This window comes from Uloborus diversus, chromosome 3 (genome assembly GCF_026930045.1).
Source record: "Uloborus diversus isolate 005 chromosome 3, Udiv.v.3.1, whole genome shotgun sequence".
Lineage (NCBI taxonomy): Eukaryota > Metazoa > Arthropoda > Arachnida > Araneae > Uloboridae > Uloborus > Uloborus diversus.
The window spans coordinates 2,510,391-2,535,439 of record NC_072733.1 but is presented as its reverse complement, the minus strand read 5'-3'; the positions used below and the strand labels follow the sequence as shown (position 1 = coordinate 2,535,439).

General features: G+C 35.2%; 1 protein-coding gene and 1 pseudogene across 1 annotated transcript in view; one reads left to right on the top strand and one right to left on the bottom strand.

Moving 5' to 3' along the window:
- Positions 1-13,807, bottom strand: part of LOC129218190 (A disintegrin and metalloproteinase with thrombospondin motifs adt-1-like) — a 65,616-nt gene extending 51,809 nt beyond the window's left edge. Inside the window, exons 1-2 of the mRNA XM_054852407.1 lie at positions 13,698-13,807; positions 12,657-12,785 (exon numbers count right to left, since the gene is read on the bottom strand). Coding sequence (XP_054708382.1) covers positions 12,657-12,785; positions 13,698-13,783 — 215 coding nt within the window. The 5' untranslated portion in view covers positions 13,784-13,807. The remainder of the gene's footprint in view (positions 1-12,656; positions 12,786-13,697) is intronic.
- A 784-nt stretch (positions 13,808-14,591) lies between these two features.
- Positions 14,592-23,991, top strand: LOC129218188 (uncharacterized; annotated as a pseudogene).
- The last annotated feature ends 1,058 nt before the right edge of the window (positions 23,992-25,049 follow it).

The following is a 25,049-nucleotide window of genomic DNA, read 5'->3' as shown; positions in this document are numbered from 1 at the left end:
ATCCAAATTCAAAATGTCTCCTATGTTTGTGCAGTTATTTCCACAACAGTTTTCCCAAATTACCGAGTATGAAAGTCTACATCGACGACATCTATATTTTGTAGTGTTACATGGTTCTTCTAGTGTATTTTGTCAAACATATTTAATTATATTTAAGAGTTGATTTTGTGCTAGGCTGAAGTCCGGATATTGGCTGAAATTCTCCATCTGCCAACTGCCATCTCCAAAGTATGGGATCGGGAGTTTGTAACTCAAGGATTTTCCAAATAAAGCCCTGCAAATGTACTCGATATAGATGATATTTCGATGCATTTTGCATTGGGGGCAAACGAGCTATGTCAAACTCTTTTTTAGCTGAAGTTATTTTCCTAAGGTATTGCTTATAGCGAAACGCATTTAAGTGGTCTGGGTTGATATTACCTCCATATAGTGACACAATAATCTTACAACCAATTTCCCCCAAATATTCCTAAGTAACATCTTTCGGCGATCCGAAATAGCATGCTCAACAGTCTTGAAGGTCAAATCTTAAGAACAAAAGATGTTCATGATAATAGATATTATTATTCAGTTGTATTATTAGTTGATTAATATGGAAGCCGATGTTGGATTCAGTTTTAATAAATACATACAATAGTTGAAATATTATTACCGTATATTCCTTATGGCATTTCAAGAAAACGTAACATGGCTTTCGCAGCAGTAGATTTCTGAATGGCTTGAATGTCACAAACTTTATAAGATTATGTGGCAAACTATATTAAAATATTCATCTTGTGAGTCCCCTACAGTAACAGGAACAGGGCACCCTCGGGGGTGATGTATTAAAATATTCTTAAAAGAATGATATAGTAAAAGGATTAAAATGTCTGCAACATCCGCAACTACCGTCACGTGTTTTACCTGTTCAATTTTTAGTTTCTTTTACTATCGCCATCTCAGCGTCAAATTCCGCTTGAATCACAGGATGACCTTTCCTTTAAAAACAACTCGCCAGTACAGAATTGGAAAGAAAATTGTTTTTCAGAATAATTATAGCTGAGTTTTCATCAAGTACTACTTCAACTAGCGACTGGTTTTATGCACAACATGTGCTCCATGTCTTTTACATTTGGTTTCTTATACCCATTGAATGCTATTGTCTCTTTTCCTCATCATTTGCTTTTACATGCTTCGTATCTCCAAATATTTTAGACGTGGATCATGGTATCTGATAAACCAATGCGCCACCATCAAGAAAGTAGGAAGTATTCTGGTGATATTGTATTAACATTCAAGGTGTCTAATGATTATGGCAATGAAGATTTATCTGTTTTTCTCATTTGCTGAGTACTAAGGTCAAATAGTGCAGTTGCCATAGTAGATAACTCGTGATTTAAAAATCCACTAGCATCTTCAGTGTTATTGTCTAAGGAGATACATGCAAGCTCCCCTGTGTTAAAAGACGTGAATTTACGTAGTGAGTCTCACGAGCAATGACTCCTTTTTTCAGTACTCGCGTTACTCATCGCTACTACGTGGTCTAATTTCAGTAGTTCCATCGTTAACCCATTAAGTGCCGATATATGAACCACATTGAAAATACTTAAGTTTTCATGTGTTTTGATATTCAATACACATCTCTAATCATATGTAGCTGAAATTTCGCAAAAATATTTATTAGGTTAGGAGATATGGTATGGTCCCAAAATGGGAGACTTGGCGTTTAATGGGGACAACATACATATCCCTGCCACTATGTTGATACTTGAATAATTTCTGGCTAAATCCAATAAGAAAGCCCTAAAATCGTTTTTATGTAATTAATATGGCTAGGTATTGGTACTTTATGTCTATATTTAACATATTCAAGCTTTAAAATGTAGAACTTTTAAGTTTTCATGACACCCAAAGCTATACATTTTGGGCCCCCTAGCAACAAAAGCTGTGGAGGCCAGCCCCAGAGGCTAGCAGTGTATATTTGCAACATTAATAAGTATTAGTATGCTAGTTATTTTCAATTTCTTGAGCCGTTGGGGCCCTTAAGAATGTCTCCCCCCCCCTCCCTCTGCCCGTACATCACTCCGTGTCTGGTTTTCATTCTTGTTGCATTCCTTCTTCTTATACATTTTTGTACAAAACGGAACTTTTCCCACACATTTTACTACCTTTTAGCAAAAAGCCTTAGGATTTTCATACACAAAATGAGAAGAGGTAGCTTTTTTCTATTAACCTTGTAGGGTAATCGAGCAATGGTAAATGACAATGACATGAAGCACTAGATAAAATGTATCTTATAAAATGGAACTAAGATATTTTTGGGTTCCCTGATGGTGCAATTGTGTTATTATAGGCAAGAGTTTTTTTGCAGTCAACATTTCGGTTGCTTCACAACATGTTTGATGACATGATTTATTCATCACCATAATGTTTTTAGAGATAAATGTCTAGCATGCTTCGCATTGAGGAATTATCAACGGTCATAGTTTCTCCGATTTCATCCAACAAATTACGATACATGGTAAAAATATAAATAGAGACAGTTATCGCATTATCTGTGATCAAAACGATTTCAATTAAAGTTTTTTTTCTCAACTATCTGAAAAGAAATTGGCGATTCACAAACAAGTGATGCTGCACTCATCTTCTTGTTTTAAGCTAAAATATATTATTTTAATAGTGTTTGAAGCTCGTAGCAAAGTCAAAAATTCTTACTACATTTTTGATTAAAAGAGAAAAAGGTGAATAAATTTCTCTATTGAAATTCAACCTTTCTAATTGACGGGGGAGCGCCCTCAAGGGGGAAGGGAGCATGGAGCTGACTGAGCTATAAAATATTTTTTTGGAGAGGGGAGGAATAGTTTTAAAGGGAATATGAACTCCTTTTACAGAAATCTCTTTCGTGATCTGTCGAAATTCCGAGAGATGTGTCATCCTCCTTAGGGAGGATTGGCACCCCTGTTTTTTCAGAACTTTCTTCTAAACGAATGGAATGTTACTTGTTTTGATAAAAGCACCTGCTCTTGACCTTGAACAACAAAAGAGTGTTTATAATGAGAAACTACAAAGGGGGCTGTGGCTTCAACAGGAAAAAAGGGGAGAGTTCATTCATGCAAAAATGGGTGAAGACGATTTCTACTGGGCATGACTTGCTCTGCTAATCAGAACACGCCAAGTCTCCCATTTTGGGACTTCAGTAAATAAAGTCCTCTAAAACTACTTTAAATTATTTTTCTTGGACCCTGTTTGTTTTGATTTGAAAAAAGGTCTATTGAGCTTCTTATTCCATGTTCCTAATTTCCTGCATTTGCATTTATTATTTTTAGGGAATTTTTTCCCCGTGTAATGCAAAAACAAGAAATTTTCGCAAAATTTAAAAAATTTTCAAAAAAGAATTTACATTCCAAACCTTTTTGAAAAAATTACCAGTAAAGTTTGGTTCTCTATCATTCATTTTAAAAAAATTCCAAATGATATCTTAATTACTTGATGAAGAAAAAAATCTTGATTGAAGGTTCCCAAAATGGGAGACTTGGCGCTTATTGCCGGTGAGTTTATCTTGGATATTTCTTCCAATGACATCAGAAAGTTTCTGCAGTAACTTTGTTTTTTCTATCCACCATTCCGTTAAAAATATTCCATAAACCACTTGAAAGAATAGCAAATGGATTATGGTCTGCGAAGAATTGCATTAGCAGAGGAACTTGTGTTTGCACCGAACACAAGTTCATGTAAGCATGTTGTAATTGTTTTACCATTTTCAAGGACTCGACCGATGGCATTTTTTGGCCAATGGGCCGATGCCGATTGTTGGCCGATTGTTCAAAGATGGCCGATGGCCGATTGCCGATTGTTTTCCTCCAAATGGCCGATTGCCGATGGCCGATGGCCGATGCCATAGGCCGATGGCAAAAAAAAAAGAAAAGAAAATCTAACAGAAATAAATTGATAAGATTGTCAGGGAATCATTAATTCTTTTCACTTTGCTTCCTTGCTCCGAATAAGGAATTGTAATCACAAAAAAAAAAAAAAAAATCAGATTTCGACATAAATTTCTATTACGATTACCCAATTTAAACTTCACAAGTTTTTTCGGCACATGTGTACATGCATATGTACCTAAGAACATATAGATGACCAAAATATCCATTTTGAACACCTCCTTACTTAATTATCGCAAATTCTTTTGTGATGTCTTTATGCGCGAAAACTTGCGTCACTCAAAAACGTTATGAAATAGTAAGTTGAAAACTCACACGCACGTAGTATGATCTAAGAGTTTGAGGACAAGTTGTATAAAACCTTACCCTGACTAGTTCACATTACCGAAGTACATATATCTACAAAATAGTCACCTTGAACGACTATGCACTTATGCCAACGTTCGTATAGCTTTTAGAAGGACTCCTGGAACACATTTGTCGCAACCTTCTGTAAGGCCTCTTGCGCTGCTGCTTTAACTTCATCGTGGGGAAGAAGTCGACTTTCATGTTGAGGATGCACTGTTTGATTGGTCAATACTCTAATATGACAAACAAATAACATAACGTTTCGTCGGACTTGGCTCCGTGTGACTTTTACCTGTTCTCAGCAAAAAAACATTTGCATGGGCGCCGCTTTTTCCGTCAGGAGAAGATAAAACTGCACCACAGAAGGTAGCGAAAAAGTGGCTTCCAGAAGTGTTTCTAAACGTTATATGAACACTGGCAGAAATGCATAGTCCCTCAAGGTGATTTTTTGAAGGTGGATGTGCTTCGGTAATGTGAACTATTCTGGGTAAGGTTTGATAATACAGCTTGTCCCTCGAACTTTTGGATCGTACTACGTATAATCTGTACAGGGTGTAGTTATGCTTCTCCTTTTTTGACTGCTGTACGATGGAAGACAAAAAACAACAGTCAAAAAAAAAAAAAAAAAAAAAAGAAAGAAAGACAACGAGACTGTTTAATAACCAATTGATTTGTTTTCTCCTTTAATTGAACATATAACTAAGATTTCAGTAATATTGTAATAATGTATGGATTTAGGTACACTAAAGACAGTTAAAAAACATTAAATTATGTTGTTTAATCATTCAAAAATAAAATAAAATAATAAGAATAAAACTATGAAACCGTCAACAAATTACGCAATTAAAGTGGAAAGAGTGCACGTAGAAATTTTTTAGTCATCAAATTAAACAAAAAAGGTAACAGATAAATTACAATATTAAATCCTAACAGGAATATTTGTATACTTATTTAAAGTTTATGAACAGAAAAGTTTGCATTTTTCATAAAAGCTATAACAGTGACACAAATTTTACGGAAAAAAGAAATAGCCATGAAAAGAGCGAGGTTCTTAAAACGCAGCCAAAATAAACAAACTCAATATTTACAACAAGTTAATCACTGAATACATATACTACTTGATCTGATGTTTGCACACGTAATATTGAACAAATTGATTGTTTAATCTTTTTTGAACCTCATCTTTTGGAGTAATTCACAACATTAAACTTTGGCCCCAACTTCGGCCCCCTTTTTATAGTACAGAACCGCTACCATCAACGCCTGGAAGAGTTTCTGAATCTACTTCAGCACTTCCGAAAAAAAAATTCAAAAGTCCCTTTGAATTCCGAATTATGTCACCACTCAAAATGTCTTTAATCAATTTCTTACATTAATGCTCGAAATTCTTCCTAAACAATAGATAAAGCTTTAAAAAAAAAATCTCTAATTTTATCAATGGTTTTAGTTTTAAACAACTCAGAAGTACAACTAGAGTTTAGTTTCAGAAATTGGGGGAGTGGGAGGAGGGGCACATAAGTGTTCTCGGAAATACAAAAATAGTCGTAAAAAATAGAGTTCAAAATAATCAGAAACATTGAGCAGAAAAACCCTTTTAATACTTGCACCCAAGTTTGTTTTGATGTGCAGTGGCGGATTTAAAATATAGCAAATGTTGCAATTGCGCGAGAGGCCCCTTAACCATAGGGGAACCGTAGGAATTACAAAAATGCCTATGATAAATGTTTTACAACTTCTGTGATGAAGAAATAGGGCCCCAGAATGTATTTCGACAGGCCTCAAACTTGTAGCTCCGCCGAAGCGATACAGAAAAAACTGCAATACTGTGATTCATATTACAAATATCGAAAAATTAAAAATTACCGTCGGTTCAAAGGGGAATCTAACAAAATGAAAAAAACCGGTTTCGCCATCTCATATTTGTTTCCATGGTCTCCAATGCGGCCAAATATCACCAAATGATCGTCAGTCTGAGACGCTAAATTAGTTTTGCATTGAAATAAGTAATTAATAGTCACAAAAAATAAGTAAATAGGCTTTTTAGAACACCCTATCGAAAACAAAAAGGAAAGTGCACAACTGGAACGTACGCACACCCCACATGCGAAAATTTAGCATTCTACAGCTTACCATTTTTGAGTTATGACTTATGAGAGGTACATACGTACATCCAGTTGCAAGAAACAACGCGACAATTAACTTGTTTGGTACCTTAATGCAGTATTAAAAACTCTTTCAGGGGTGACTAAAATAGAAATTCATACTGAAATTTAAGTAAACGATTTTATATGAAAACGGTAACTCAATTTACTTTGTATTGAAAAGTAAAACAACAAAGGTCCTTATTTATTTTTTTTTCAAAAACATCGGCCAATTGCATCGGCTTTTCGATGTTTTTTAAGGCCGATGGGCCGATGTTTCCTGCAAGTTAGCATCGGCCGCCGATGAAGATGCCGATAGCTAAATTGTTGAACCATCGGCCGAGTCCTACCATTTTCTACCTATTTCCCCTTAAAAAGCACTTCGGTTCAAAAATCTGATTAATATCCTTTTTCAGTGTGAAATTTATTTTATTTGACACCATCCATGATTTTTTTCGGTTTTTTTTTTTGTCAATTTTGGAAATATTTCATGATTTTTCAAGATGGCGGCAAAAAAAAAAAAATCACTTTTTCGCTATAGCATGGGTGTATATTTTCTAAATTTCTTTCATGACTTTTAAAGATGGCGGCTAAAAAACACCAATTTTTGCGATAGTACGGATGAATATTTTTAGTATGTTCACTTCTCTTTTAATATCTCATATTTTATTCCTTTTAGCTAGAAATTTTCTATCATTTGATCCCACAAATGATATTTTTTAATAAAATTTTTTTTTAATGATTTTCAAAATGGTGGCCAAAAACATATTTGTCCCAACAGTACGGATGTATATTTTTAGTATGTTCATTAGGAGCATGTTACCTACCATTTCCCACAAGAATCATTTCTGTTGCAATTTGTTTGACCCCTAACGCATTTCTACTGGACTAAAAAATCAAGCCCATCCAAATGTAAATACATTTATTTCTCAAAGGCGTAGTGGGGAGAGGGTGGGGGCAGTGAAATACCCTGACCCCCCTAATGATGGGGCTAATCACGTGGCGGTGGCAGCAAGTCGAGTCTCACTCACCTCCCTACCCAATCAATCAACCAACTTGGATGTTATTCATTATGCTAAAGTTCTTTAAATTCTGAATTCGTATCAAAATTTCTTGATCTGATTGTTGTTTACTATATGAAAAAACCTTCTCGGTTTTTCGCTTGCAACATTTTCCTTCAACCTCTGTTCCAAGTTTTGCTCATCCCTCTACCGACTGAGTGTGTTATCAAATATTCATGTTATGGCAAGGCTTTGGCTTTCAATGAATATTAAACGTCCGTTTTAATGCTTCACTTATTTTTCCATTATGTTAAAATGACTCAGGACTCACCACGTAGAGGTATCAGCAAGTCCAGTTCTCTCTCCGCAGCCCATCCTCACACACACCCTACCCAATTTGTGTGTGACTTTTCTGTTGAAATTCTGTAAATTTTGACTTAGTATCAAATTTTTCATCAAAGATCTTGATCTGAATGTTGTTTACAAAATAAAACTATCTCGGTTTTCATGCTCGTTAACTTTTCCAGCAGTCTCTGTCACAAATTTTAGACATCTCTCTACTGATGGAGTATGACATGGAAATTTCACCTTTTCGCTGAAATTTCCATACCCGGAGCACAGAAAAATTTCAGCAAGTAATCTAGAATTAGCTATTAAGAATCCCACACCTCTCTATTCCCAACGGTTAACTGTGCTAACTGGGTGCTAGGACTTATGTTTCCCAAATTAGTCCGATAAGGGTAACGCAATTACTGCCAAAATTATGGTAAAGACCTAAGCTCCTGTTTGGTTTGATATTAAGATGCACTACACCGTGAAAGACGGTCCAAAGCATATACTAAAAGTCATTCAAACAACAAAACATCTACTGAATAACATTAAAAGAAATCCTTGATCCCGTCATTCATAGAAAACTCGTTCTTTTGTCATCCAGAGAATTCGATGCGGCTATGATATAGGACTCCACACAGCAAATTCGAGAATTAGGTTACAGGAGAATACTGAAAGTCTGAAATGAGTCGTCAGTAGTGTGTAAAATTAGATTCTTCAAGCTTTCATTAATTAATTTTTATGCCGGAGATTATCCTGAACTTATTGATCGGCACAAATGTAAGCTGATACCACTGTACCGTTGTTGTCAAATATGGCAGTAGGAAACTTTGAACTCCATTGAAAGTCAAAGCCATGCCATAACTTAAAAATTTGATACCACACACAATCGGTAGAGATATGTGCAAAACTATTGACAGAAGCTGCAAGAAACTGTTGCAAGAATGAAAACCCATAAGGTTTCCATAGTATAGATAACAATCAGATCAAGAATATTTTATAGTAAAGTCAAAATTAAAAGAACTTCAGCATAATGAATCCCACCCAAATTGGTTGGTGGGTTGGGTTGTTAGTTGGACTCGACTTGCTGCCACCACCGCCACATGATTTGGCTCGTTATTTGTGGGTTCAGGGGGTGGTTCATTGCCCACCCCCACCACGGCTTTGAAAAATAAATGTATTTACATTTGGGTGTGCGTGTTTTTTGCTGTTTTCTACTGAAACTTCCATTGAGTTTTCACCCTTTGACCCCCCCTCGCCCCCAGGCGAAATTTGAAACGACGGTCCTGCACGTGGTGAGTCCTGAGTCTTTTCAGCATAAGAGAAATGCATATAAAACATTAAAATGGATGTTTAATAGTATATTTTTATGGCTTTATGTCAGCTTGAGAATTTTTGAAATAATATAACTTTTACTTTGAAAATGGTATTTGGCCAAGTTTTTCCTACACATTTTAATAACTACAAAGTGTATTTTTTATGCTGTTAGAAATGAAGTACTATATTTTTTGAAAAAAAAAAAAAAAAAAGGCCTTGTCGATTTTATCTATTTTTTTCTCTCAACTTGAGAGCTTTTGCGAGATTTTAAAAATAACTCATAAATTTTTAATTATTTTTTCCGTTATTTGGATGTCAATGTGCACGTTTTCTGCTCTATTAGAAATTGATTATATAAAAAAAGTATTTTTCGCACCACCCTACTGTACATAGATAACTTTGTTGTAGAGTTTCGACATTTTTCCCCACAGCTAAATCAACGTCCAGTAACAGGGAGCCTTTTTTAGGCCTCGATTTTTTTTGGGGCGGGGGGGGGGAAGGAGTTGAGTTTTTTAGATTACAAACTATGCATAACGATTTCTTAGATAACGTTCTCAGATGTCTGAAGCACTTATACTTCGAATTTATTATGAATTACTTCAGTTACGCTTTTTTGCAGCAGTAAGAAACTGCATAATTTTTCAGACTTAACTAGTAGACTTAACTAATCAGACTTAAATACACCGCCAGTTATTTCAGTAAGTTACCGGGGAATTAACGTAACTTATTTCAGTAAGTTACCTTGGAATGACTGAGCTGGCGGTATATTTTATATATTTCTGCCTTAGCCTTGGCTATAGGGCGGTAACTTACTGAAATAATCATGCCTTGCCTTCAATCTTTGAGTCGAACCGAACCATTGTTTCGATCACTCTTCTGGTCTGTGCTAATTTTACATTAGCTACCAGTTTGTTTTGCTATCTTGGCACCCTGAAGATGTTTTCCGCCTCCAGCTTAGTCACTTCGTATTTCGGGCTGATGAGTGCTAATAAGCACGAAACTGCAGTCCTCGGATAGAAAGACTGAGCTGAAGGTGTATTTTATGTATTTCTGCCTTAGTACCGGCTATAGGGTGGTAACTTACTGAAATAACCATGCCCTGCCTTCAATCTTTGAGTCGAACCGAACCATTGTTTCGGTCATTCTTTTTGTCTATGCTAATTTTATATTAGCTACCTGTTTGTTTGGCTATCTTGGTTCCCTTAAGAGGTTCTCCACCTCCAGCTCAGTCACTTCGTATTCCGGGCTAATAAGCACGAAACTGCAGTCCTTGGATGGAATGACTGAGCTGGCGGTGTATTTTACGTTAGGAACACTTTAATTCAGAGAAAGTGTTCCAATTGCCTTAATGTGCATTAAAATGTGTTCCGAATTTACTCCGTGAAAAATAAAACTGACATGTGGTTCAAATTTAATCTAAATGTTATACGCTCGGGATATTTGTTAAACTTAAGATTGAGTACATGTTTGAGAACAGATTAGAAACCCATTTGGGCACACTTGTGAAATAATTGCCATCTTTCGTACAAATATAATTTCAACATCTTTCTTCATACTAACCAATAGAAGCTCTCAATATGATACTACTAGAAATTTTGATGGAATGAATCGCTATCGGTTGGTGTTGGGAAGGAGGGACAAAGGAAGGCCCTCCGTTGTCGAAGACTGTTCATTGCCGGCGGCAATTGCAGCTGCCCAACAAATACTGCTGTAAAATTAACCACAAAAACTACTGGTATAATCAAAAGGGTGATCCATAGGTACTGTAAGAAAGGCCCAAAAACTGTGTTACAAAGTGTTCTAAAAGAAGAGACACGTGTCAGTGTTCAAAAAAAGTTCTCAAATGCGTCCCCAAAAATGTAAAAATGTCTGTTGAACCAAATTACAGAAATGTTTTGAAAGCTGTTCCAAAAAGTGCTTAAAAGTGTTCTAAAAAAGGAACAAGTGTTCGAGTTCAAAAAGTGTTCAAGGATTACTCTGCAAAACTAAATACCCAAGCTGTCTAGATTCTGAACCTAGTATTCTACTCCAGCAGTCAAAAATTAAACCTAATGCAGTAAAATTGTGTCAGCTAGAACAACCTCACTCTACCCATTAATTCGATGTTTCACTTTGAATTTTCATTGTTTTGTTACCAATTGATTTCTGTCTGATTAATTAGATTTTTGTACTCAGAATTTGTAAATAAAGTTATGCCTAGTAACCAAAAGCGAAGTCACGTTTTGAGGGGGGGATGGGTTCGGGAAATTGTTTCAGTTTCTGACAAGAGAAAGGAGCAGGTAACTAGCACATCTTATTATAGCAAAATGCTTATGAAAAATAGCGTGACAAGAGGAGGAGGTAAGGTGAAATATGTCACTTTGTGACACGGCGGAGGGGGGGGGGTCAAGCATGTGGGAAAAAAGTATGACATCATTTAGAGGCGCCCCCGAAGATCTCTTTTTTGGGGTGGGGGGTTCGCATGAAGTATTGGTCTATGAAAGGGGTCCGTTGGCTATAAAGTTTGGGAAGCTCCGCCCGAAAGAAATCCTTATTCAAGGAATGGAATAAAATATCAGTGAGTTGCAACCCATAGCCGAAAATTTGTGACGCGTTTAAAGGTCTGTGTTAAGGCTAGAGGTAACCACCTCGAAAAAATTTTAAATTTCTTAGACGAAATAATGTATTCAAATTTATTTTGATGTTTAGTAGCAATATTTTCATTAGCATTGAAATTATAATGCATTATGTGTATCCAAGTTATTTCTTGTGACCTTATAGAAACGATAATATAAAAAGTACAGATCAAAAAACATTTCTTCGTCTTAAATGGGATAGAGAAAAGAACAATTTGTTTGAAAAGAATGTATTCCATTTCAGTGGCAATAAAAAAAGGAAATATTCCAAGTCAATCACCCCTAGCTGCTTCTTCTCCAAAATTTGCCACTGACCATGCCTGCAGTCATTTCTTGCACTTTTGAGATAAATATTTTGTCTATAGCTTGTCGACCATAAGAGTTTTATTTTCTTTTTCCTTATTATTTATTATAGCAGTTAATAGTAATTTAGCGGTAGTTGTACCGTATACAAAAGCTTTAATCCACTGCAAGCCCATTCAAATGGAGTTAATCATAACTAGTCGATCAAAAGTAACTTATTCCAATATTTCACGATAAATAACTTAATTATTACGATTACTTCAGCAGAAAGTTAAGAAAAAATCTTATTTAGCTAAAATGTGTTAGAAAAACTGGATTTGCTGCTTATTCCTATTGCATATCCGAAAAAGAGGATTTTTTTGCTTCTACTAAAAACTTTTAGCCTTGTAATAAATCTCATTTTGAACGTCACCTCCTCAAGTACCAGGCCTCTTCAAATTTGTGATATGTATTTGCAGATTTAATGATTTTGCAAAACCACTACGTCATCAAACACATAACTAATTTTTTAGAATAGCACTACAGTAAAGATGAAAATTAAAATACTTCTTTCTCTGTACCAGTTAATTTAGTTTTAAAAAAATCAAAAGAAACTCGACCTAAACCCACAATAACTTTTATTTTAATATCGGCATTTTAAATAATGCCAATTACTTTTAATTCTCATCCAACTGTACTTACTGAATGAAATCATTGATGTATCGATTACTGCATCTGGACCAATGAACTTTTCCAGGTCCTGTTTTGGATGACATGATGTATTTATTTTGATCGCACTCATTATATTTGCCGTCATGCAGCACCCCTAAGCTGAAATAAGACAAGCTGTTATTGTTATACACAACATATACAATACTGCCGTGTGCAGGTAAACGGCAGTATCTGCAGAAATTAGTTTTCGAGATATTTGAAGAAATGTGTGGTGGATTCAGTACTAACAATAGAAAAATGTTGGAATTAAACGTTTTTTTCGCGCCTTTTTTTCAGCGGAAACCAATTAAGCGAGCATGTACAATAAAGGAAACGTACAATTGATGACAAAAGTGCAAAAAAAATCAAAAATGAAAAATTTGCAGTTACTGCTCTTTACCTGCACACGGCAGAATACACGAAAACTGATCTGCTGTCAATGATTTCATTAGAAAATTGAATTGACTGCTGACAAATCAAGTCAGGTTTTGAAACTTTTTTTTTAAACGTTCTATTTTTTCTCTCTTCAAATTTCGATGCTTCATATTTGATTACTCTGTGTTTCCAAAAGCTATTCTTTTCCAATTTTTTATTCCCGCAAAACATTATCCAAAAAGAACACTAAAAGATCCCCAAATAGGTAGAATACAAGCTACAATTTTCAAATAAAATAGTTTAATTTCATCTTACAAAAAAAAAAAAAAATCAATAACACCTGATGTGTGAGATACGGTGTAAAATTCAATATTAAAAAAAATCAGCCAAATACACCTAACCAGAAAATTATAAAAAATCATTAAAGCTAAACCACGGTCACTTTTGGTAAATTTACCAAATACATACATACACACACACACACACACACACACACATATATATATATATATATACATTGAGAGTGTAGTATTCTTTAGTGCATCACTCAATCCATAATTCAGCAAATGGTGGGAGCTTAGATGTAGCTTACTGTACTCATCCTGAAACAATGTATTTTAATTAAGTTTGAAATGGAAAATTACAAATTAAACTCACTTATGTGCTATTTCATGGGCAATGACAAAAGCAGCTTCAAAATTAGCTCCCTCAATCAGCGTGCAGCTATAATTTCTACGACACATGCCATTCACCCATGCCAGACCTGAAATATTTCATTTTACTCTCTTTATGTCAAACATGATTTGTACTTGAAAAGTGTGATGGACTCAAAATTATAAACTTGAACTTTCTGCAGAAATATGAACTTGAACTTTTACCAAGAATACGAACTTTAACTTCCACTCAGCAATGCGGCACGGTGGACGATGCGGCACATAAACGGCCGCCTTTGAATTGTCAGTCAGAGTTCCTCTTCGCACGTTTTGTTTGTTGGTCGTGCCTTCGCGCACTCATGCAGACCGGCATGTCGATTCGTGATATTCGCGGCTAGAATTTGAGTGTTCTCAATGTTTTTAGCATTTACCCGTTCTTACTAAATAAATGTTTTTAAGCGTTTACATCAAGAATGTTTCGTCGTCTTTTAAGAAGTGTTCCCCGGCACCAAAGTGGAGTACTTACGCAACCATCCAAGTGGTAACTAAAGTGGCAACCAAAGTGGTGTCTCGTATTTCGTGAAACGTGCTTTGACAACGATGTCTGAGCTGGGTAGGTTTTCCCTCACCAGCATTTTCGTGTTTTAAATGAAATGGTCTTTAGTTTCCGCGATATCGTATATTGCCTTTGGAACGACTAGCGTTCAAATTTTGCTTGGTTTACTGGTTTTAGGAATTGTCTATTGTATTTACGTGTAATGCAATTTCTATCAATACTGTTTTACATTTTAGTATAATTGTGTGTGTGCTTAATGGTAAATTTTAGTGCTTAGATAAAATTTCATCATTTGATGTATTTAAACTTAAAATTTTGTGCTATTGCTAATTCATGTTTAAAATGACAACTACAACAGTAAACGATAATTTAAATGCGGAAAGTCAAATTTCTCATGTGTCTGTAAAACCTCCACCCTTTTAGAAAAATAACCTAAATCTATGGTTTCTTCGTTTAGAAGCTCAATTTGCTTTTAGGACTCGACCGATGCATCGGCCTGGCCGATGCATCGGCGCCGATGGTTCAACAATTTAGCCATCGGCATCGGCGGCCGATGCTAACTTGCAGGAAACATCGGCCCATCGGCCTTAAAAACATCGAAAAGCCGATGGAATTGGCCGATGTTTTCGAAAAAAAAAAGACCTTTTGCTGTTTTACTTTTTAATGCAAAGTAAACGGAGTTATTGTTTTCATATAAAATTGTTTACTTAAACTTCAGTATGAATTTCTATTTTAGTCACCCCTGAAAGAGTTTTTAATACTGCATTCAGGTACCAAACAAGTTAATTATTGTGTTGTTTATTGAGGCTGGATGTACATATGTATCTTTCATAAGTCATAGCTCAAAAATAGTGAGCTGTAAAAGGTTAAAATTTCGCATGTGGGGTATGCGTATGTTCCAGTTGTGCACTTCCCTTTTTGTTTTCGATCGGGTGTTCTAAAAACCTATATACTATTTTTTTTTTTTTTTTTTTTTTTGTGGCTATGAATTACTTATTTAAATACAAAACTAATATAGCGTCTCAGATTGACGATCATTTGGTGATACATTCTATAACAAACGAATCGACGCACCAAGAAGGAGTGATCCGATTGAGACGAAAATTGGTGGATAGGAAGACAATGCACAGAATAGTAAATGATTAAATTGTTAGCATAATTGAATAATTTATGTCAGAGTTACAGTAACAAGTTCAATAAGGTATTGACCCGCCTCTAGCCTAGGTACAAGCTGAAGCACGACGTGGGAAACACCGATGAAGCTCCCGGAGGTTGTCCTACGGTATTTCCGGCTAAATTCGCTCCAATTGCCGGACCAGGTTAACAATATTCCATCCCATCATATCCCAGACATGCTCGATGGGAGAGAGATCTGAGAATCTGGCAGGCCACGGAAGAGTTTGACAAGCTTGCAGACAGTTCATAGCAACATGTGCCGTAAGGTTATCGGGCATTGTCCTGCTGAAAACCAGCCGAGGGTACTGCAAAAGGAACGGCAGCAAAACAGGTTTTTGTCGACGTAAAACTGTGCAATAAGTGTACCTCTAATTACGACCAAAAGGGTCCAGTTATCAAAGGAAATATCACCCCAGACCATAATGCCTTGTTGAGGGCCAGTGTGGAGTGCAAAAGTGAAACCAGGATCCCTCCTCTGCCCTGGGTGTCTCCAAACACGTCTTCGATGATCGTCATGACTTAGTTGGAAGCGGGGTTCGTCGCTAAAGACACCAAATCCCCAGTCGGCACCATTCCAACCTAATCGAGCCATGCACCACTGTAATCCAGTGTTGCCAGATTGGAGGAAATTTCCCCATTTTGGGGAAATTTGGTACTCTCTGGGGAAATGGGTTTTGAAAGGAAAATTTCGGGGAAAATTCGGGGAAAATTTTTTTTCTTGGGGAAAACTTGGGGAAAAAAATTGTAATTTAATTTGCGTTTTGTATCAGACAGGTTGGTTTAGCTTTGCTCAACGTTATGGAATTCGCAATTCTTATTATGTGGAATATTATGCTACGGAATTTGCATTAATAGTTTTATGTGAGTTACTAGTTGATACATGAAACAGGCAAAAATAAGTGTGATGAAGAATGTTCTTGGATAAATATATATAAAAATCATAGATTAAATGCACATACAGAAGCAGAGTAGAGAAAAAATATTTGATTATTTCATATCTCTCGGCCAGCCGCTTGTATTTATGACTAGTGGCACCCGCAGGGCTTTGCCCGTAGTAGAAAATTAAAAGGTATTTTGGTTTCCCTGTATATTTACAAATAATGCATGATGAATTTTTCGCCAATTGGCTTGCCCACGTTACGGTTCCACATTATGATAACTTGGTAATTTAGTCGTCCATCTTATGATAATTTTTCTCAGGAAAATGTACTTAAAATTAGAATAGAAAAAGAATAATATCGAATTTTCGAAAAATCACTTAAATGTGTACACCCCATGCTACAAACTGATTCTTTGCCAAATTTCATGAAAATCAGTCGAACTGTCTAAGTGCTATGCGCGTCACTGAGATTCTGACAGAGAGAGAGAGAGAGATCCGGAGAGAGAGACTTTCAGCTTTATTATTAGTAAAGATAAAAAAAGGTAAAGACAAAAAAAAAAAAAAAAGCGAAAATGGGAAGAAAAAAAGTTGGAGAATTTTATAAGAAAATTTGGCTATTTGGGGAAAAAAAAATTTTCAAGAGACAAAAATATCAGAGGAAGTCGATTCATTTTGTGAAAATATTAGTGGAAAAATAATTTTTTAACTTGGGGAATTTTGATAAAAAACATCGCTTTTTGGGGAAAAGTTGGAAGGGCATTGGGGGAAATCTGGATTTAACCATTTGGCAACATTGCTGTAATCTGGCTCGGCAGTGTGTAGGCGTCAGTGACAGGTGGCGTAACGGTCGGTGCGAGCGTAGATTTCGTTGTCCCAACCGTCTGTAAATGGTCATGATGGGCACTGGTGTTTGGGTTGAATGTCTGATGGTTCATAGAGCTGAAGAAAACGCTGTGACAGCTGATCGGACAATCCCTCTGTCATCATGATCTGTTGTGACCCTAGGTCGACCGCTACCATCCTGACGCTGAATTCTGCCATTTTCCACCGATCCTTTCCAGCATCTTCGAATCGCCGCATCGCTTCGACTCATATGACGAGCGATTCTCCGATTTGACCAACCGGCCTCTTTCAATCCAATGATGTGACCTAGTTTAAACTCTGACAGTTGACAGTTGCTCGTAATGAGCACGAACCATGCGACGAGGCATTTTTAAGTTGTTGAAAGGTAATCTGAATCGCAATCAAACCGAAAGTTTTAACAACTATTGAAGAATTGCTCTTTATATACATCTGGATGCGCAGTTTCGATGCGCTGGAGATCAAACTATCCATTCATTGGGCACCAAATTTTAATCATTTGCACATCTGGTCAAAACAATCATGCATACAAAATTTCAAATCAATCGGATAATTGATTTCTTGATGCTTCGAGTTTTTTTTGTTTTTTTTTTTTTTGTTAGAGTGTATATTGCCGAATTGGAGACCATGGAAACAAATATGAGAGGGCGAAGCCGGTTTTTGTGTCATTTTGTTTGATTCCCGTTGAATCGATGGTAATTTTTAGAACACTCTTGCGTGCCCCACCTCCCCCTGCCTGTATTTCTTATATTAAACTCTAGTTGCATTTCCGAGTTGTTTAAAACTAACACCATTCCTAAAATTAGAGATTTTTTTTTCAAACGTAATCTATTGTTTAGGAAGAATTTAGAGCATTAATGTAAGAAATTGATTAAAGACGTTTTGAATGTTTACATAATTCGGAAATCAAAGAGTCTTTCGAATTTTTTTCTTCGGAAGGGCTGAAGTCGACTCAGAAACTCTTCCGAGGCGTTGGTGGTAGCGGTTCTGTACTAAACAAATGAGGCCGAAGGGAATGAGGGAACGAAGTTTAATGTTGTGAGTTCCTCCAAAATCAGCAGGTGACCCCCGCCCCTTCCTCGTCGTTTCAAGCATTTCTTAAATATTTAGTGATTATTTATTTTGCTCAAGAAATGTCATTTTACGTATTTCTCATTCTTGTTTCATCTTTATTTCGTAATTAGCCATCTTTTTTGCATCATTTATAGCGATCGATTTTTTCTATTGTAAGTAACTATTTTCATGTATTTTTATAAAATCAATGAACGAGTTATTTTCATTTTATTATTATTATTTTCATTAAATATTTCATCATATATTTAATAATATGTTATAGAAAAGTTTCAAGGATTTTCTATTAAGCAATTATTTAAATTTCAGCAAATTCTTGTTAAATTGAAAAATTTAATTTCAACTTGTTTGTAGTACTTCATAAAAGATTTTAAACAATCAAATTGTTCAATATTATGTGTGCAAACATCAGATCAAGTAGTATATATATTCAGTTATTATTAACTTGGAGTAAATATCGAGTTTGTTTATTGTAGCTGCGTTTTAAGAACCTCACTCTTTTCATGGCTATTTTTTTTTCTGAAAAATTCATGTTACTTTTATAGCTTTTATGAAAAATGCAAATGTTTTAATTCCTAATTTTTAAATAAGTATAAAAATATTCCTATTACGATTTAATATTTTAATTTATCTGTTGCTTTTTTTGTTTAATTTCATGACTAAAAATATCTACGTGCAATCTTTCCACTTTAATTGCGTAATTTGTTGACGGTTTCATATTTTTACTCTTAAATTTTTTTGAATGATTAAACAACATAATTTAATGTTTTTTAACTATGTATAGTGTACATAATCCATACATTATTACAATATTGCTAAAATCTTAGTTATATGTTCAATTAAAAAAAATCAGTTGGTTACTAAACAGTGTCTTTGTTTTTCTTCCTTTTTTTTTCTTTTCCTTTTTTTTGGCTGTTGTTCTTTCTCTATCGTCATACAACAGTCAAAAAAGAGAAGCATAACTACATCCTATATAGATTGTACGTAGTACGCGATCCAAAATTTCGGGGACAAACTGCATAAAACTTTACCCAGAATAGTTCACATTACCGAAGCACATCCACCTTCAAAGGGTCACCTTGAGGGACTATGTACTTCTGACAGTGTTTATATAACTTTAGGAAACACTCCTGGAAGCCTTTTTCGCAACCTACTAAGATGCAGCTTTATCTTCTCCTGACGGAAGAAAGCGGCGTCCATGCAAATGTTTTTTTTGCTGGGAACAGGTAAGAGTCACACAGAGCTAAGTCCGACGAAACATTATGTTATTTGTTTGTCGTATCAGAGCATTGATCAATCAAACCGTGCATCCTCAACATGAAAGTCGCTTTCTTCCCAACGATGAAATTAAAGCAGCAGCGCAAGAGGCTTTACAGGAAGTTCCGAAAAATGGCTGCCAGGAGTGCTTCTAAAAGCTATACGAACGTTGACAGAAGTGCATAGTCGTTGAAGGTGACTATTTTGTAGATAGATGTGCTTCGGTAATGTGAACTACTCAGGGTAAGGTTTTATACTGCTTGTCCTCGAAGTTTTAGATCATACTACGTACGTATGAGTTTTCAACTTACTATTCATAACGTTTCTGCGTGACGCAAGTTTACGCGTATAAAGACATCACAAGAAAACTTGCGATAATTAACTGAGGAGGTGTTCAAAATTAATATTTTGGTCTGTATTTCTTATATTAAACTCTAGTTGCATTTCCGAGTTGTTTAAAACTAACACCATTCCTAAAATTAGAGATTTTTTTTTCAAACGTAATCTATTGTTTAGGAAGAATTTAGAGCATTAATGTAAGAAATTGATTAAAGACGTTTTGAATGTTTACATAATTCGGAAATCAAAGAGTCTTTCGAATTTTTTTCTTCGGAAGGGCTGAAGTCGACTCAGAAACTCTTCCGAGGCGTTGGTGGTAGCGGTTCTGTACTAAACAAATGAGGCCGAAGGGAATGAGGGAACGAAGTTTAATGTTGTGAGTTCCTCCAAAATCAGCAGGTGACCCCCGCCCCTTCCTCGTCGTTTCAAGCATTTCTTAAATATTTAGTGATTATTTATTTTGCTCAAGAAATGTCATTTTACGTATTTCTCATTCTTGTTTCATCTTTATTTCGTAATTAGCCATCTTTTTTGCATCATTTATAGCGATCGATTTTTTCTATTGTAAGTAACTATTTTCATGTATTTTTATAAAATCAATGAACGAGTTATTTTCATTTTATTATTATTATTTTCATTAAATATTTCATCATATATTTAATAATATGTTATAGAAAAGTTTCAAGGATTTTCTATTAAGCAATTATTTAAATTTCAGCAAATTCTTGTTAAATTGAAAAATTTAATTTCAACTTGTTTGTAGTACTTCATAAAAGATTTTAAACAATCAAATTGTTCAATATTATGTGTGCAAACATCAGATCAAGTAGTATATATATTCAGTTATTATTAACTTGGAGTAAATATCGAGTTTGTTTATTGTAGCTGCGTTTTAAGAACCTCACTCTTTTCATGGCTATTTTTTTTTCTGAAAAATTCATGTTACTTTTATAGCTTTTATGAAAAATGCAAATGTTTTAATTCCTAATTTTTAAATAAGTATAAAAATATTCCTATTACGATTTAATATTTTAATTTATCTGTTGCTTTTTTTGTTTAATTTCATGACTAAAAATATCTACGTGCAATCTTTCCACTTTAATTGCGTAATTTGTTGACGGTTTCATATTTTTACTCTTAAATTTTTTTGAATGATTAAACAACATAATTTAATGTTTTTTAACTATGTATAGTGTACATAATCCATACATTATTACAATATTGCTAAAATCTTAGTTATATGTTCAATTAAAAAAAATCAGTTGGTTACTAAACAGTGTCTTTGTTTTTCTTCCTTTTTTTTTCTTTTCCTTTTTTTTGGCTGTTGTTCTTTCTCTATCGTCATACAACAGTCAAAAAAGAGAAGCATAACTACATCCTATATAGATTGTACGTAGTACGCGATCCAAAATTTCGGGGACAAACTGCATAAAACTTTACCCAGAATAGTTCACATTACCGAAGCACATCCACCTTCAAAGGGTCACCTTGAGGGACTATGTACTTCTGACAGTGTTTATATAACTTTAGGAAACACTCCTGGAAGCCTTTTTCGCAACCTACTAAGATGCAGCTTTATCTTCTCCTGACGGAAGAAAGCGGCGTCCATGCAAATGTTTTTTTTGCTGGGAACAGGTAAGAGTCACACAGAGCTAAGTCCGACGAAACATTATGTTATTTGTTTGTCGTATCAGAGCATTGATCAATCAAACCGTGCATCCTCAACATGAAAGTCGCTTTCTTCCCAACGATGAAATTAAAGCAGCAGCGCAAGAGGCTTTACAGGAAGTTCCGAAAAATGGCTGCCAGGAGTGCTTCTAAAAGCTATACGAACGTTGACAGAAGTGCATAGTCGTTGAAGGTGACTATTTTGTAGATAGATGTGCTTCGGTAATGTGAACTACTCAGGGTAAGGTTTTATACTGCTTGTCCTCGAAGTTTTAGATCATACTACGTACGTATGAGTTTTCAACTTACTATTCATAACGTTTCTGCGTGACGCAAGTTTACGCGTATAAAGACATCACAAGAAAACTTGCGATAATTAACTGAGGAGGTGTTCAAAATTAATATTTTGGTCATCTATATGTTCTTTGGTACATATGCTTGTACAGATGCGCCAAAAAAACTTGTGAAGTTTAAATTTGGTGATCGTAAAATAGAAATTACGTCGAAATTTGATATTTTTTTGATTAGAAGTCCTTATTCGTAGAAAGGAAGTAAAGTGAAATGAATAAATGATCCTTTAAATCTTATCGCTTTATTTCTGTTAGATTTTTTTTTTTTTTTTTGCCATCGGCCAACAGCATCGGCCATCGGCCATCGGCAATCGGCCATTTGGAGGAAAACCATCGGCAATCGGCCATCGGCCAACTTTGAACAATCGGCCAACAATCGGCATCGGCCCATCGGCCAAAAAATGCCATCGGTCGAGCCCTATTTGCTTTAGCTCATGTTACCGCGGACGAAACAAAATTCAATTTGTTGTGGCAGCTATAGACTTAGATATTCTAGGTTCTGTTAGTGATATAATTGAAAGACCACCAGCTACCAATAGATATGACGTCTTAAAAAAACGATTCATTGACTTGCATTCGGAAAGTGAATTTTAAAAAAAAAATTTTGAAAAAAAATAGAACCGACTTCAAAATTGCTCTAAAAAGTGAAAAATAATTTTATTCTTTAAACACCATCGATAATACTTTTAAACATAATTTTTGAAGTTGGCGCAAAAACGATCGTTAAAATCATTCACAGCCATAACTCAACTACAAGTATAAATTTAACCACGTCCAGTTTCTTCACTTCCACATGCATTATGCATTGATGACAGCATATTTGAGTAACGATATAAATGTTTCGTTCCTAACTTTGGATGATTTTTTGATAAAAATATGAACGAAGCATGGTTACAATGGATTTTACTTTTTGTTTTTGCGCCAACTTCAAAAATTATGTTTAAAAGTATTATCGATGGTGTTTAAAGAATAAAATTATTTTTCACTTTTTAGAGCAATTTTGAAGTCGGTTCTATTTTTTTTTCAAAATTTTTTTATTTCATTCTTTTTAGTGTAAATGTATATATTTCAGTAAAAGTAAGAAGTTACTTAGTAAGAAGTGCGGCTCTATATCACTGTATTGCTTTAGAAAAGCCTTTATTCAAAATTATCATTACAATTACTATTAATGTTACAGTTATATGGCACCAAACTTTTATAACAATGAGTTACATATTGTCGCGTAGATGAAGATAGCGAAGACAATGTGAAAGCCAAATGAAGCGAATACTCGTTAGTCTCAACTCAAGATCTTTATTCAGAACCACGAATGAACGTTAAATCTCCTTATATACAACTTGAAAAAATGCTGGAACTTTCCAGACTTGAAAAGATACAGAAATTAATAGAACATTCGAGAAAATACGGGAAACAGTAGAAACGAAATTTTAGTAAAATTCACTTTGTTCTAGTCGGGATTTGAACCCAAGTCGCTCGTGTGGGAGACGAGAATTCTACCACTGAGCCACCGTTATCCACGGATGATAAGTGCGAACGCTACAATATCCTTTTAATCATTTAATAGGGAAATTTACTGTTTTTTGCCCATAACTTTTTTTCTAAAGAACAAATATGGTCAAACAAAGTAATGGGACCTAAGTTGAGCCATCCTCTATCCATGAAAAAAAGAATCATCAAAATCGGTTCAATAGGTGAGACGCTATGAGTGGACAAACAAAAAAAAAAAAACATACATACGGTATGAACTGATAACCGCCTCCTTTTTGAAGTCGGTTAAAAATAAGATCTCTATTGCAAGGATTAGAACTGGGGGATCAGTGCCCGTCACAATTGCTTATTCATATGCGTACTCTTGGTGGAGATTCAGTAGGTGAACCTTTGGTAAAATCTCTTTGGTTAGAGAGATTGCCTAGCAGTACGCAATCAATATTGGCTGCTTTAAATGAGGATTTGACAAAACTTACATCCAATTGCTGATAAAATTCATGATTTAACGCCACAAGAATCAATTAGTGCCACGCATGCTCCACTGATTATTGCAATTCAAGTGCAAATTGATCAGCTAACTCAACAAGTTCAACAGCTGACTTCCGTAGTTAATAAGAGTATGACGCGAAGAGATAGTGAGTACAATAGATAACCTAGGAACCGAGAAATTTACCACCATCGTAGTAGTTCACGAAATCGGTCCTACAAGGAGCCTGAAAATGGTCTTTGCTTTTATCATGTGAATTTTGGTGATAAGGCTAGAAAATGCAATTTTCCTTGCTCATTTCGTAGTCAGGGAAACTTCTTGGGCGGTCGCTTACTGGCTAAAAAGTCGATCGCCAAATAAACGAATTTTGATGGCCGATTCTAAATCAAAACTTTCATTTTTAATTGATACTGGTGCAGATATTTCAGCTCTCCCCAAAGTTTATGCTCCAAGCTCTGAACCACAACAGGATTTAACATTATATGCCGCCAACGTCACGAAAATCGTGACTTACGGAACTAAGCTCATGGTACTCGATCTGAATTTACGACGCCAATTTACATGGTCCATCGTTGTTGCAGATGTTTAACAACCTATTATCGGAGTAGATTTTCTCAAATATTTTTACTTGCTTATCGATGCCAAAAATCATATCAAAGGTTACTAAAAATTACTAAAAAACCAGAGCATCTAAACTCGCCGTCTACGGATAGTTAAAAGCTACATAATCGTACATCGAATCCTACTCATAACAAAGAACATGTCACAAATAGTATTAAAGTTATAAATGAAACACTAACTTCTTTAAACTAATATTGTTTTCCCCAAAACATACTTTGTTCGGTCACTGGCGTCACGTGACGCGAAGTCGTCCCGACGTGTTTGCTGCACACGGAGCGGCAACAGGCGATCGTTGCTATGACAATGCGGCTGCCGGCAAACTGATTATTTATGAGATATAGGCAAAATTCGCTTTGCCCGGGGTATCCACTTTTGCCGGGTTTCCCCTATGTCTTATGAATTGTAATCTGAATACATTATTCTGACTTTTTGTGCTTTCAAACTTGTAATAGCTCTATGAAATTAACAAAACTTATGACTTTTGATGGTTCAAAGACAACAATAGAAAATATTATGATTTTTTGAAGACTTCCCATGTTTTTCTAAGTTAAAATAAAGTTTTGATTATATTTTACATTATATCATTCTGATTCTCTCATCCT